This window comes from Nematolebias whitei, chromosome 5 (assembly GCF_014905685.2).
Source record: "Nematolebias whitei isolate Nwh7 chromosome 5, NemWhi1, whole genome shotgun sequence".
In the NCBI taxonomy this organism is placed as follows: Eukaryota; Metazoa; Chordata; class Actinopteri; order Cyprinodontiformes; family Rivulidae; genus Nematolebias; species Nematolebias whitei.
The window spans coordinates 16,923,439-16,938,079 of NC_056502.1; the positions used below are offsets into that span (position 1 = coordinate 16,923,439).

A 14,641-nucleotide genomic window follows, 5' to 3' on the forward strand; every position below is an offset into this window, starting at 1 on the left:
CACACACACACACACACACACACACACACACACACACACACACACACGAGAGAATATTAGAACAGTAATGCCATTAATGATCAACATGTTTCTGTTAAGGGGCTGTGGGAGCTCAGAACCATCATGTTCAGTTACAGTCAGGTGAAAACAGCCACTGTGCTTATTTAAAAAGGCGTCCGAGGGATTCATTCCACTCAGCCGCTCAACACAGAGCTGTTATAAACAGGAACGCACCACTTGCCCCGCTGATTGGTTAAGAGGAAAAGACTTTCTCTAATTAAATGGCAGCCACTTCACAGTGTAAACACACACTGAGCAGCTGTCCAGGAGGGATGTTGTCCTGAGTGTTTACCTGCTCCGCGTTGTCCCACTGTTCAGGCTCCCCGAGGCACGGTGTAGGGCGTGTGGAGAGCAGGCAGTGGAAGGAAAACCCAAACACTTGATAGACGCTCCGCACAAAGTCCAAACAAGCCACAATCTCCTCTTCCAGCTGGGGACAAACAAGGAAACGAGTCAGGATTTGAGCAACAAAAAGGACATCTATCAATAATCGTGTGGCCTTTGTGAATTACTGGCATTCAAACAGAAGACTTGGAGATTAAAAAAAAAACATGAGAGAGTTTCAGGATTGATTAACAAGATGGAGGATAACTGTAGAGCTGCAGCAGCAACACATTTATGGAGGCATCATGTTTGAGCGGGACAAAGAGCTTCATTCATCTAGGCCGAGGCCTCCTGGAATGTCTCAGGAGTTATTTGTGCAGCCGATCCAAGCACAGTCTATGTAACAGTCAAGAAACAATCTTTCAGCTTCTTTTTTTAATTTTACCTGCTCAGGAGCGCAAAAGATGTGAGCATCGTCCTGACAGAACCTGCGGACCCGAGTCAGGCCTCCCAGAGCCCCAGAGAGCTCATTACGATGCAGCGCCCCGAAGTCGGCCCATCGCAGAGGAAGCTCCCGCCACGAGCGCACTCGATGCTCAAACATGAGACTAAAACACAAGAAACCCGAGTCAGGCCGTGTGGAAACATCCAGCTGCAGGGACGTGTGCACGTGTTTGTGTTCACCAGTGAGCAGGACAGTTCATGGGCTTCAGAGCGAAGGTCTGAGAGTCCTCCGACGTCACAGTGAACATGTTCTCGCTGTAGTGCTCCCAGTGGCCCGAGCGCTCCCACAATGCAGTGCTGTACAGAGTCGGGGTCACAACCTCGGTGAAGCCTCGCCTTCGGTACTCGCTCTGTGTGAGGTCAGGAAGGAAGGATGTGTGCAACAATGAGTACCGGAGCGGGTCAGGCTGTCACAGCGGGGTCGTTATGAAAGCAGCAGCGATATCCTGAAGGCCGACATGAAGTCGTAAATCATCAGGAGCAGAACAGCAGGTGACAGAGCGAGCGCACGCTTCAGTGTCGGCTTACAAAGAGAATAAATCTAATCAAGCCACGAAAACAAACACGATAAAGAGCTTTCAGCGAAAGCTGCAGCTTATAATTACATGCGTCCATCAAAGGTCAGTTTGTATAAACTCATCATCATTTTTAAGTTACCACATGCAGTATTTTATGTTGGCTCTTAAACTGAGCTGAGGAGCACATTTAAATTGTATCTGGTGACTTTTCAAAACCTAAATTTGTCTTGAAGGTGAGAAATTCATGTTAAAAAAATACAACAGATTTTGAGTTTACCTGAAATCTTGGCTTTCCTTTAATTTTACATCTGTTTTCTTTGATGTAAAACTTTAAATAAGTCAGCAAAGCAAACGTGTCTCTGTCAGATGTACGGTAGGAGTTGTAATATTTTAGATCTGTAAATTCACTTCAACTTTTAGCTAAACTGATTACAAAATTCCTCACCATAAAGGCCTCACAGAAGTTTACAGAAAAAAAATAAAACTTTTATTCAAACCGTTCTGTTCACGGCTGAATTATGTAATGAAGGATGTTTGTTTGTATCAATTTATGTAAATTACGTTTTGAATGCCTAACAAATACTTTTAGCCCCATAACTAATTTTATCTGCAGTGAAGTATAAAAAGCAACAAACGGAACGTGATGCACGTCAACAAAAGGCCCTTTGAGACAAAAAAAAAAGGTAAATTTAAATCAGTAAACTTTCAACACAAGCAATAAAAAAGTTGTTTTGTGCACAATTATAATTTTTAAATAATTTTATTAATAATACGTGCTTGATGACAGACTCAAAATTAAATTAACTCCCACTTCAAATGACTTTTTTTATGTTAAAATATCGTGCCTATGATTGTAGGTGGGAGCACACTAAACACTTTTTTTGTTCTAAATTTTAAGGTCCAGACAAAAATACGTTCTAATAAAAAAAATACAATAATTAAAATCACTGCATTTGATGAAATTGTGCCTAAATTGTTTTGTGTTCGTTAGCCATTCCATATCCTTTTGGAAAATCTGACCTGTTTTATCTACATTTTTTCAAAATGCTTGGTAGAGCTTTGGGTAAATGAGTATAAAGTTATAATAAACTACTACACATAAACGGTGGGAGTCAAGTTCACATGATGAAGTCAGTCCATCAAACATCTAAACTCAAAACCACGTAAAATTAAAATTTTAATACAGTAGTCCCTTGCTACTTCACGAACTCGCCCTTTTGCGGATTTTCAATGATCGTCACCTTTAATATTTACTCACGTGATTGGGACGGTACGGGATAAAAAGTTAACAAAAAATAAATAAATACTTCGGATAGGCGCCGCCATTTTGTAGTTTTCTTTCAATAAGCCTACACTGTAGCGCAAGTCAAAGAACTACATTACCCAGAAGCCAACAATGCGTCTGGGCGCTGCTTTCTGCCAAAAAGGAGGGAAAGATTTGATTCGATCCGAACCCGACTAAAAACTTTGGTCCTTATTCATAGTGACTTTGGCGCTCAGTGGATGCAGAGAGCCGTACGGAACCGGACCAGAACCAGGCCAAGGCTACTTCCAGTCTCAATGGTTAGTCTGAATTCTGCAGGAAACCTCACAAAAGTGTCTTGGTCCTCCATTGCTGCAGAGAGCCAATTAGAACTTGACCAGAACCGGACCCAAGGTTAGTGAATACCCATATAAAATTTTGCAGTAGCTACTGTACATGTACGCATGTTGTTAAAATTATGTAGGTTTAAGAGTTTAGAACATTGTAAGAGTGTGAGAAGGGTTTATAAAGTCTTAAAATATAAATACTAAAAGAAACATTGTGTTCTTACTTCAAGGTTTTTCACCTATCGCAGGGGTGTGTGGAACGTAACTCCCGCAACAAATGAGGGACTTCTGTACTTAGTTTGTAATCTAAAATTGTAAACTGATTCAAAACTGGAATTTCTATGATATTAGAGCAGACAGACAACATATAAACACCCAACTCTTTAAAATGTTCCACTGAAAATTAAAACTGCAGGTTGTCTTTGAGCTGAAGCACCAACCGACATCATCCTGTATTAGGACACGTCTTTTCGCTTAAGGTTCGCCATCATCCAGGTCACGATTCCAAACAAAAAAAGAGTTAAAAAACAAACAACTGGACTTCTGTTCTGAAGCTGAAGACGTTCTTCCCGGGTGGGAACTGAAACATCTTCAGCTTCAGAATAGAATCCAGTTGTTTCTGTTTTAAACCCATTTTTGAATTGACCTGTCTTTTCTTTAACCATTGGTGATGTCCTGCATAGCGCACCTTTGTTTACTTTGGATCTGCAAAAAAGCTCCTTAACCTGAGTTTATTTTGAGTTGTTAAGTAATGATTAAAGTAATATTCAGTATAACATAAATAGTTGTCTGCACCTTAATAAAGTCGGTGAGCGTGTTGTAGATGTGGGCTCCTTTGGGGAGGAAGAAGCAGCTTCCTGGGCTGACTTCATCAAAGAAGAAGAGCTCCTGGTCCTGTGCAGAAACATTAAATGTGATTACTCCATTTTATTTGAGATGTTCTCTAAAAATGATTTTTATCTTACTGTTCCTATGCGCCTGTGGTCTCTCCTCCTCGTCTCCTCCTGCTCCCTCTCCCACTCCTCCCTGTCCTCTTCTCCTGGAAACGCCACACCCAGCAGACGCGATAAACCTGAGGGCTCCGTGTGACTGGTCAGAGTGACGGAGGACATCTGGGGCGATGCAGAGCAGAGAGGACGGTGAGAAGAGGGAGAGAAAAGAGTGAGGGAACAAACAGGTGGTAAAGGAGAAGCAGAAAGAGCCAGGTGAAAACTGGACTGATGGACGACAAGTTAGCGGGAGCCTGGAGCAGAAATACGGCCTCTGTCAAACAACATCCTGCCAACATTTCCAGCCCCATGCTGTGGTGGAATCCCAGTCTGCCCATTAAGGAAACAGCTCCCTGCATCAATAAGGAAAATTCCATTTCTGTGTCCCATATGGGTCCAAAAGAAACAGACTCTTACTGATTAAAGCATGTGCCACCAACACAAAGAAAAACAAAATAAAACAGTTTGGCCGTCAGGGGGCTGCCCATCAATCCTGCAGCTAACTGAACACAGAGGCTAATGAACGAGGTCAGTTTCAGAGCAGCTGCGCTAAACAAACTCAAGGAAACAAAAAGGGGAAGAGCACAACGGCGAGAAAGAAGATGATGGAGGAGCTACACAAACATCAGCACACCTGCAGCATCTTGAAGACTTTCAGGAAGCCTGTGTGAGGGAGGAGGGGGCCGTTACACACCGCTACACTGTCTCCACACCTGAGTCACACACAGACGAGAAAACACTCTTTTTTTATTTTAATTAAACACGTCTACACTAAGTTTGTGAATATTTACCTGTACACTGTCAGAGTGGAGCCACTCATCGGCTCTTCAACAAGCTGCAGTCTCAGATTACTGTCCTGGAACACAAACACCCACAAAACACACAGAAATCAGTAGAAAATATAGATTTTTAAAAGAGTTTTAGCCGTACAACTAATTTGCCTTAATAAATGGAAGCTCAGAAAGAACATGTACAAGGAACGAAAATATCACAGACGCTGGATTTCTGGTCCATTTTCAATATCCAGCTACAAACACTAGCCATTATTTGCTATTATTAACATTCTTTGTAAATTTATAAAAAATGTTCACATGGCAGTCAAGGATTTATTGTCGTCATACACTAAAAATTATAATTTAAAAAAAAAAGAAAAGAAAATTTCTGTATAAAGATAAACAGATGCTGAAAATTTCCACCTTCTTTGCAAAGATTTTAGAAAAAAAAAAAAGAGATTTGAAAAATGGAACAGGACACTCAAGTGTTTTCTTCTCCTATTTTTCATTTGATCTTTTCCATACTTATCCCGACCTGGAAAATACTCAGCACAAATTCTTTATACTTTTTTAAGGTTTCAGGCATATTCAGAAGACAGTTCCCCGAAATGAGACCAGTCCTCCTTTTAGCTTCCTCTAGTTGTTCATAAATCACAGATGAAGCTGCCACGTCCCGCTCACATGTGAGCAGAACCAAAAGAGGCGTGCAGCAGAACTCTGCAGGGCTGAAGAGTGATGGATTAAACGTGTCGGACGTCTCCTTCATGTCATTTACTAATTATAACGAATTAACTCATTTTAGCAACCTTCTTTGTGGTTAACCTTTTTTTTTAACTAACTATGAAGTTGGTGTGTCACCATCAATATTCCCTCGGTGATAAATCTATTGTTTAATCCCACGAGCAACTAATGTCATCAGCTCATCACATTACTGAGCCGCAGCTCCGCAGGTTTATTTTCTTTCTTCACATTGTCCAGCCCTGATACTACCCCGCTCGGAGGCACAGAGGTGCATCAGAGGTAGGCTGACTCCGACTGCCTCGTTGTGTCTTCTGAAAGAACCGAGGCAGCCAGAACTCGTCTCAGTCCCGGACCGAGGGGTCCTGTGAACGAGGTTTTCGTAGGAACCCTGAATGTGAAGAAACCAGGGATGGTTGAGAAGGCCTCTGGGTTGCTGAGACACCTTCAAACACTTGATGGTGGTTATGTTTCCCATTGAAGACCTTTTATATCCAGTAACTTTTCACTGTGGTTAGGTTTGTGATTTCACTCGTGTGTGTGAAGACTTTTTAAGTAACAGCGCTACATGGATGGGATTTATTATTTAAATGAAGACGTTTAGCCTGAGGTGAATAAAAGAAACTGAGCCATTCATTAACTTCCACCAGTTAAAACCAGTAACTGAGAAATGGGCCTTTGAGCAGACACTTCCAAAACCATGAAGCTGTACATGAGGACAAACTGGGTTGCCAACAGCACAAGAAACATTTGTCACACAGTCAGATGTTGGTTTTGGATGTTACAGAAATACAGAATGTGCTACAAACCTGGAAAAGTTCACCGAGCTCCTGTGGGTTCAGCTCCAACCCGATCACAGGAAGTTTGAGCGCGGCAGCGTCTTTACACCTCGCCTCCACCTCGCTCAGAGAGAAGGAGCTGTGGGCAAAATCAACCAGGTACAAAATCAAAGTCTGACAAGTCTGTGGACATGCAGCAGGTAACAAACAAACAAAAAAAAAAGAGAACTGTGGCTAAATTTAACTAATGCAAAACTGCTGACTGCAAATAAAGTCAAACTATTTTTTTAGGTTATTGACACTCGTTAAAACTTCACCTGTTGCTCAACACGTGGTCACAGAAAAGCCCAAACTCCGATGCTCCTTCTCTGCACACCTCAGCACCAAACACACCTTCCAACACACCGCTAAGGACACACGCCCCCGTCCTCCATGCTGCCTGAAAATCACGGGAATAGGATATTGAATAGTAAATACAACTGTCATTACAAAGTCTATTTCAAGTGTTATTCATTTGACTAGTCAGTGAATATTTACCTTTTTTCCCTCAGCTGTGTCGAATCCCAGCAGCTGTAGTTCACAGTCTTCCTCTAAAGGGCGCCCCAGCTCCCACAGCTCCCCATTAACTTTGCTCACCAAGGCTCCTTTCAGCCTGCAGTAAGACATGCATTAACCGTGCTGCACCTGCAGTGATGCAACACTGACAACAACCCTGGACCTACTGAGCCATTACCTCAGACTCTGTGCAACTAAGAGCGGTGTAGTGACACCAGCTTTTCCCTTCACTGTGTGCTCATCCAACAGGCGTATGGTGAGAGGTTTTTCTGTCACTTCAGCTCCCTTCCTCCGGTCTCGTTTTTCCCTGAAAGACTCAAAGACCCGCAGTCGCTCTGTCAAAGCTGGAGACAGTTGAAGCTGGAGAAGAAAGAGAGAAAATAGTCAAAAGAACACGTTTAGAGCTGCAAAAACCATTCTGATTAAAAACACTACTGATTATTAGTCAAGAAAGCAGTTTTCCATTCTGGACTTCCTTCAACCTCTACTGTCTGCCAAGTTATACATTGACAGTGTTTTTGCATTTTCTGTTTATATTATATTTTCATACAATATTAATGTTACGATAAACGTGTAGCGCAATTTACATTTGTAAATCTCAAAATGTTACATCCCAAGAATGACTAAAAAAAAAAAACCAACACTAAAATTAGATCATAAAAAGACAACAAAACAAACATTTTGAATCCTTTTTTTAAAGGGCTCTGCAGTCTGAGGCGCCAAAAATGTTCTGGAAGTGAATTCTACAAACAAGGAGCAGCAGAGCAAAAGGCTCAGATCATCATCATGATGAAATTATTTCTGGGAATTTTCAAGATTGGGCGAGTTGTTAAGAGCGGAGAGAATGGATTTCGATGTGTGAGATGCTGTGCATACTACTCAGCTCGTAAAGCCGAGTAGTATGCACCGATGTATTCTGGCAGGGACAGGAAGCCAATGATGAAAAAGCAGGGCTGCTGTGATGTGCTCGTGTTTTTGGGTTTTGTTTTACAAACTAGCAGCCCTGTTCTGGATGGGCTGGAGTTTCTGAAGGTTTTTATTTGAGATGCCAAAAAGGATTGAGTTGCAATAGTCCCATCACCTGGGATGCATCAAAAACAAGATAAATGAGGAAACAAAGGTTAGTTTGGTGCACCGTAACTCAACGGTAAAGATGTAAATCAAATAATTTACCAGCCTACAATGATCGTGTGATTTACAGTCACACCATAATTATTTTAGTAAGAATACCTGGTGTCAATCACAATGATACAGTATTACTATGCAAGTATATCATCTTTATCTTAGAACTTAGTAAACAAATTAAAGAGCAAAAACAAGTTTTGTGCAAAAATTTGGAATGACCCTTAATTTTTTTTCAACACTTTAATCCAAGTAGCCAGAAGAAAGCGTTTAAAGCAGTCTCAACTGATAACATGTCAAACTCCCTTAAAGTTTTTTATTGCGTGTAGGAGGGGTGGGTTTTTTTTAAACTAATTTTCCACCAATGGCCGATTCTTGTCCCTACTATGATCACAATAAAGTTTAACGGTTATGAAACGTGGACGAGTGGAGGACAAAAAGAAACGAAGTGTTTGTATGTTGCGTTTTCACAAAGCACTGGTTCATCTCGTTTGATGCCATTATTTTTTAGGCCTGAATGATTCATGGATCAAAGTCTTCAACAAACAAAAAAAAAATTATTTACTAAAATGTCACATATTAAAAGGGAAAATATTTTTAAGCACTGATGGACTTGCAACCTGTCCAGAGTGTACCTCGCCTCTCGCACAGTGATGGCTGGACACGGGCAGCAGTGACCCCCGCAACCCCCAAAAAAGGAAGAAGCTGGTAAAGATAACGGATGGATGGAATATTTTTAAGCAGATTCGTAGTATCTGGAATTTGTATCTTTAACAAACAGGGAAAACAATTTAGCAAAGACACAACCTGAGATATGAAACACCCGTCAGCTGACCAATCACTAGTTTTCAGTTAATAACTCTTGAGAAAAACTTTACTGGTACTAAAATACTAATTTATGAGTCAATCAGTGTAATCTTTAGTGCTTTCCATAGATTTTACTTAAGGAATCACAAGCTGGAGAAAAAAAAAGAAGCTCTCTCTGCTTTGAGCTTAGCCAAATGATATGGATCCCTAATATATATATATATATATATATATATATATATATATATATATATAGAGAGAGAGAGAGAGAGAGAGAGAGAGAGGAGAAATTCCCAGCACTAGTGGAAAATATTAAAAACATAGAAAATATTAAAAAGGTGTCTTAACTAATTAGTACAGGTCTTTTGTAAATGAGTCCTAGTAGCTCAATGAAACTTAACTAAAGGTTGAATAAATGAAAAACTATGATGTGTCAACACTAGTCCATCCCTTGAGCTGGGAGTTTTTATTTTTTGTTAATGCTTGCCTAAATTAGAATAACTTAAAACACTACTATAATAAATCAGATTATTTTTTTTTTTTTATAAAAACGTTTCTGAAATGGGTCATGGACAGGATGGAAATTTCGAGTTTAACAAAGTACTGACAAAATTAGCATTGTAAAACTTTAGTCTGGCTCATTATAACCTAAAGGATTGACTCGACTCTGACGTAGTCACATTCAATTGTTTTGGTTCCTAATAAAACAGGATTCATTTAAATGTTTCTATAAAAACCCTTTATCATCGTACGCGTAGACAAAGAATTCTAAACATATTAAGATTTGAATAGAAATACAGAACATTAAAATACAGAACTGCCCTCTACTCGTTACCAGCACACCGGACACGTTTCGCCTCCCAGCACTGACTGAATCAAGCGTCCCGGTGGCTAACGCTAATGCTAACAGTTTCAGCTGTTGGTTATCGCACCTTGCTGTAAGTCCTGTGGGAAGTTTTGCGAACTGCTAACGACCTGACAACCAGCCGAGACAACTGGGTCACCGCCATTCCGAGCCCTCCTGCCTACAGGTTCATTTCCTCCCCCCAAAAATTAAACGCACAACTCTCCCCTTCTGCGCAAACGGCCATAACACACTGGAATCGGGGTGACGTCGACGTCAACTTGTGACAGAGCTGCGTGCGCGCTCCAGGAGCTTTGGACGCCAGAGCGCGCTCTCTAACAGGAGCTGCGTCAAAAGATGAGGAACAAACTCTCAAGTTAGGAAATGCAAGGTGAAATAGAAAGGGGTTTTTTTTTGGTAGTAAGTTCAGGCATTTTCATACTGCCTCAACCACAGTGCGCATGCGTTGTTCGTCGCGCGCCCATTAACTTCCAAAGCACTAACCTGCAGTATGCTGACGTAAATTAAACTGAACTGCAATCTATGTGCTCCATCATAAACCTCTCTATTCCTTTAATTGTGCTACAAATACACATTCTTTACTGCCAAATATTTTTAATATATGAATAAAAACAATTTTACTCTTCTTACTGACGTTTTGTGAATGACTTCCATTTTTAGGCCTGATCTACAAAAATGAAGCATTTACTTCTGTTTTAATAAACTATATTAAGGAGTTTTAAGTTTGAATTAAAGTGAGTCATTTCAGAGCGACTCCAGCTTTAAAATGGGCTGTAGAGTGCAGTACCACCACCTACCACTTGAGGGAGACATGGCACCACAAGAATGAATATTGCAGGTTTTGGCAAAAGTGCTGTTCATTTCGTGCTTGGATTTGAACAAGATTTTAACATAAGCTGCGCCTTTTAATGCTGTCAAACTGTATTTTGAAATTTGATTAACCTTTAAGAAGCCTTATGTATTAGGAGGGAAATAACTGCTGGTTTTCAAGTGTCAAAGTATCCTGATGCATGCTCAAATCTTAAGTTCTTATAAAATAATAATAACAAATGAACTGGATCTTAATCATTAATAATAAAAATTCAATGTTAAATAGAGGGGAACTGAAATGCTTGGGTGTACAGTTAAAACACTGTTTCTTCCCATTTAATGTCAATATACTAGTTTTGTTTTTTTCCTGATAATTTTCATTAATTCAACCTTTATTTATACAGGTTAGTCTCATTGAGCCACGAGGACTCATTTACAATAGAGACCTGTAAATAACATTAACTGTGGTTTGGTTGATCGTTATTTCCACACCACTGGAGCTGAACCATTTCATATCACAAAAAAAAGTTCAACAAATGCATATACTGTGAGAAAGTCTTGTCATTCCTCGTTTATATTTTGCTCCAAATACTCCAGACATTCTCAGATTCCTTAGGCTTGTTTCGTAAAGGTTGTGACTTTCAGATATTCATCTGTTGTAATTTTTCATGTCCTACAGTACTTTTTTTTTTATCCATTTGTCCAGTTTCCTCATATTTTAAGCATATGATGCAGTCAAAGTCTAAAAAAAACTTTTAAAGACCTTCAAAAAGTTTGGGGAATTATTGATCCAAAACCATCTTTTAAAAAGAAAGAGAAAGGCCGGCTGCTTGGAAACAAAATATAACTAAATCGGGCGTGGTTTGAAGCTTTTGCACTGAACCGTGCATCTGGAGCTGAAATGATTCTAAATTGCGTTTCTAAAAAGTGGTATTTCATTCAGCAGCAGTGCTTTTACATTTCACAGCTAAATAGTTGAGAAAGAATAAGTAGGAGGAAGGAGGTGTGCTGAAATGGTTCTAAACCATCAACTTTACAACCGTTTCACTCCATACGAGAAAGGCTGACGTTCTCTCTAAGGCCGCGGGGACTGTTTCCTCGCAGCCGTCGGTCAATGTTTTCTACTGCAGGTGAGGAAGAGCTGCTGCAGAATGTGTGCATGTCACAACAGAAAGGACCGGACACTCAAAGACCAGAGATATAGCATCATTGATGAAAACAGCAGGTGAACTTATCAAATATATACAGGCCATCAGCTTCAGTACATCTTCAGTCATTTTCAAACTCAAATTAGTCAAAAGAGGATTTCTTCAAGTCACACACACAAAAACAACAAATATTTACAGGGACAATTAAAACCTTAAAAGTGGTGGGTGTTCGCACGGAGCCGTTTTTTCTCTTTGCCGTGTGAGGACTGCAAACTAATTCTGCATGTTAGTAACAGAGAACAGGTATTCAGTAAAACCAGGTGTGTAACAACATTCTGTACATTCTTATAATGTACCAATCAGCATCATGCAGGAATTTGAAGCATTATGACTTTTTTTTTACTCAAATTGTAAAATAAAATATAATATTAAAGCAGACTAAACACACTCCTTAAAAATAAAATAAAAGAAGCTATGAGACACTGGGCGCAACATTCAGTTTGGGTCGATCATCAGAACTGCATGATGGAGGGCAAACGAGGAGGAACTACTGCTCGAGACCGACAGAGGACAGAGAAATGGATTCTGAAGGTAAGCACGTGCACGTGAAGCAGAAACTTGAAACTAGCAAAGGAACTGTGCACAGGTGGGGTCGTCTGATTAAAACATCCTTATGTTCAAATTAAATCAGATGCTTCCTACAAAACATTTGATTTGGCTGCTAAATTCATTTTTAGCGAGAAAACAAAACTAGTAAATGTTGACGTGATGTGAAAATGTGCGCGATCTCTGAAAACAGGGAGGAAACACAGCCCAGCAGAGACAAACATCAAAACAGAGAAACAAGTTGGAACCAGTTAATGGACCCTTCTTCCCTCCTCCAGTTTAATAGAAACTCTGGATTTTATTCAAGTCAAAACAGAGTGGAAAATACGGTTGCCTCCTTTCATGTCTACTACTAGTAGTTCTACTTTAAGGCAAACATTTACGTCACTGGGAGAAAATGTATATATATATATATATATGTGTGTGTGTGTGTAACACCAAATTATCTTTGCCGTCTTCTTCAGGTGCAGTTGGTTTTAAAAGCAAGTTAGAAAAGTTGGACAGAAACTGCAGAAATAAAAACTCTTTGGGGTGAAAGCTCATCCAAGAGTTTTCCTCATGAATAAAAATAAAAGCTTAAAAGAAAAAAAAAAAAAAACTCAGTCCCTCTATATATTTACAAGCTTAGACGTGTACAGAGAAGAAGGGCAGAGTGGAGAAAAAGGCCGAGCAAGAGAATATTTACAGAAAGGATTAGAGTATAAAGAACAAGCGTTAACCTCACCTGCAACAAATATTTTGTTTCCAATGAAATATCCTTTTTTTTTTTTTTATATACAGCTAACATTTGTTTACCCACGGAAGAGAAAATTACTCTGGAATCTACTTTCATCTCTTCTATTTTAAACACTTCAAGAACCGTTCGGACATTTAGGGAAATCTGACATTAAAACAAAACATTTTATATTTTGAGTTCAAGGCAAAGAACAGAAACGACTGCTCAGTAAAGACTCCAACCGGGCAGGCAGCTGCTGCAGTTCTGCACGACTGAAAGGAGAGACAGAGAAGTTTGTCAGAATTATAGTTTCCTCCTCGTCCTCAGTCGGAGCCATGCTTTACTCCTTTATCTTTATGCTAAGCTTCGTTAAAAATAAAAAAATAAAAATATATATTACTCCTCTTTTACAAACCTTAGCAAGAAAGCTAATGCGCACATTTCCCAAAATGCCGAGCTTCTCCTTTCAGTGTCCTCTTATGGAGGGTTGGAAAAAAGTGTGGGAATTGTCAAAGTTGGAAACTTTCCATAAGAATTAATGACAACGATGATAGAATTTAAAATACAGCAGGTTGGCTCTTACAGTACGGGAAATATATATTTTAACATAATCTGGGCTAAAACTAGATTTAATGGCTTTACGATGTAATAAGAGGAACTACATCCTAATGATAAACTGTCATGTGGACATGGAGGGACCGATTTAAATGCAACACGTAAAAAAAGTTTTGTACCAATTTAGTTGTGAACTGATATTAACTGAAATTTGTTTTTATGCAGATAAAAATGACAAAAAAGTGTTTTGTTCAGAGCGGAGTGAATGAATTTAGAGAACGATCACAACAAATAAAGTGGATGTCATTGTTCTCCGATCGTGTCGTGACACAGAAGTTATCAGTGAAGTCATTTTATGCAAACGACGTCATTAAACGTATTACGTCCAGAAACTTCGAGTCAAACTCTTTTTGTCTTTGACTATATCTGAAAACAAAATGTTTATAAATTTTGTTTGGATATGATGGTTTATTTAAACTACCCCCAATTGTTACAAATTCCTATAAGTCCCATGGAAAGTTCCTAATTTTGAAATATTTCCCAATCTCCCCATCTTCACTTTCAATAAAAACTTTCTGGAAAGTTTCCAGGAATTTCCGCCCCTTTGTAACCCTGACCCCCACGGGAAAAACTAAAACTTGTTTCACTACGTCTTTTTTGTACATCTCAGGTAACGTAACCCCAGAATGACACAGGTAGACAAAAGTCTAAATGTACTATGATTTCATTTATGCATGAACGTTTTTTGTTGTTTTATTCTTATTTGTGCAACCAACCTAAAAAGAAACTTTAATCTAATGTTTATGGATAAGTGGAAAAATTGCAGATGAAGGTTACACAACACGCTACACTACGATAACCTCTGAGAACAGTGTAAGATGACTGGCTGCCAAGCTGCAGCGAAACGACTTAATCAGCTATTTACACACAACCTGACGGTCGGGTTCATTCAAGCTAAATAACAGAGTTAAGATATCTGGGCTCATACCAGCAGGGCTAACACACACTGCACTGTTAGACGTGTGGCTTCTCAATCGGCTTGTCATAGTCGACCGCTTCAGTAGCGTGGGGGCAGGAAAGGCCTCTTCTGGAAGGGACCACCTGTGAAACGAGGACCGTAGCGCTTCCCTCTCCGAAACCCACCCCTGAACAGATGATCTTGAGGCATGCTTTGGCCTCGCGG

The 14,641-nt window shown here is 39.7% G+C and overlaps 2 protein-coding genes across 2 annotated transcripts in view; both read right to left on the reverse strand.

The window, feature by feature from the left end:
- Positions 1–9,879, reverse strand: part of tars2 (threonyl-tRNA synthetase 2, mitochondrial) — a 13,152-nt gene extending 3,273 nt beyond the window's left edge. The window contains exons 1-12 of the mRNA XM_037676277.1: positions 9,692–9,879; positions 7,009–7,190; positions 6,813–6,927; positions 6,593–6,714; positions 6,306–6,414; positions 4,777–4,841; positions 4,620–4,698; positions 3,962–4,108; positions 3,792–3,890; positions 1,069–1,238; positions 830–992; positions 353–490 (exon numbers count right to left, since the gene is read on the reverse strand). Coding sequence (XP_037532205.1) covers positions 353–490; positions 830–992; positions 1,069–1,238; positions 3,792–3,890; positions 3,962–4,108; positions 4,620–4,698; positions 4,777–4,841; positions 6,306–6,414; positions 6,593–6,714; positions 6,813–6,927; positions 7,009–7,190; positions 9,692–9,769 — 1,467 coding nt within the window. The 5' untranslated portion in view covers positions 9,770–9,879. The remainder of the gene's footprint in view (positions 1–352; positions 491–829; positions 993–1,068; positions 1,239–3,791; positions 3,891–3,961; positions 4,109–4,619; positions 4,699–4,776; positions 4,842–6,305; positions 6,415–6,592; positions 6,715–6,812; positions 6,928–7,008; positions 7,191–9,691) is intronic.
- Positions 9,880–13,128: 3,249 nt separating this feature from the next.
- Positions 13,129–14,641, reverse strand: part of LOC119409729 (regulation of nuclear pre-mRNA domain-containing protein 2) — a 43,479-nt gene continuing 41,966 nt past the window's right edge. Inside the window, exon 4 of the mRNA XM_037676630.1 lies at positions 13,129–13,175. Coding sequence (XP_037532558.1) covers positions 13,129–13,175 — 47 coding nt within the window. The remainder of the gene's footprint in view (positions 13,176–14,641) is intronic.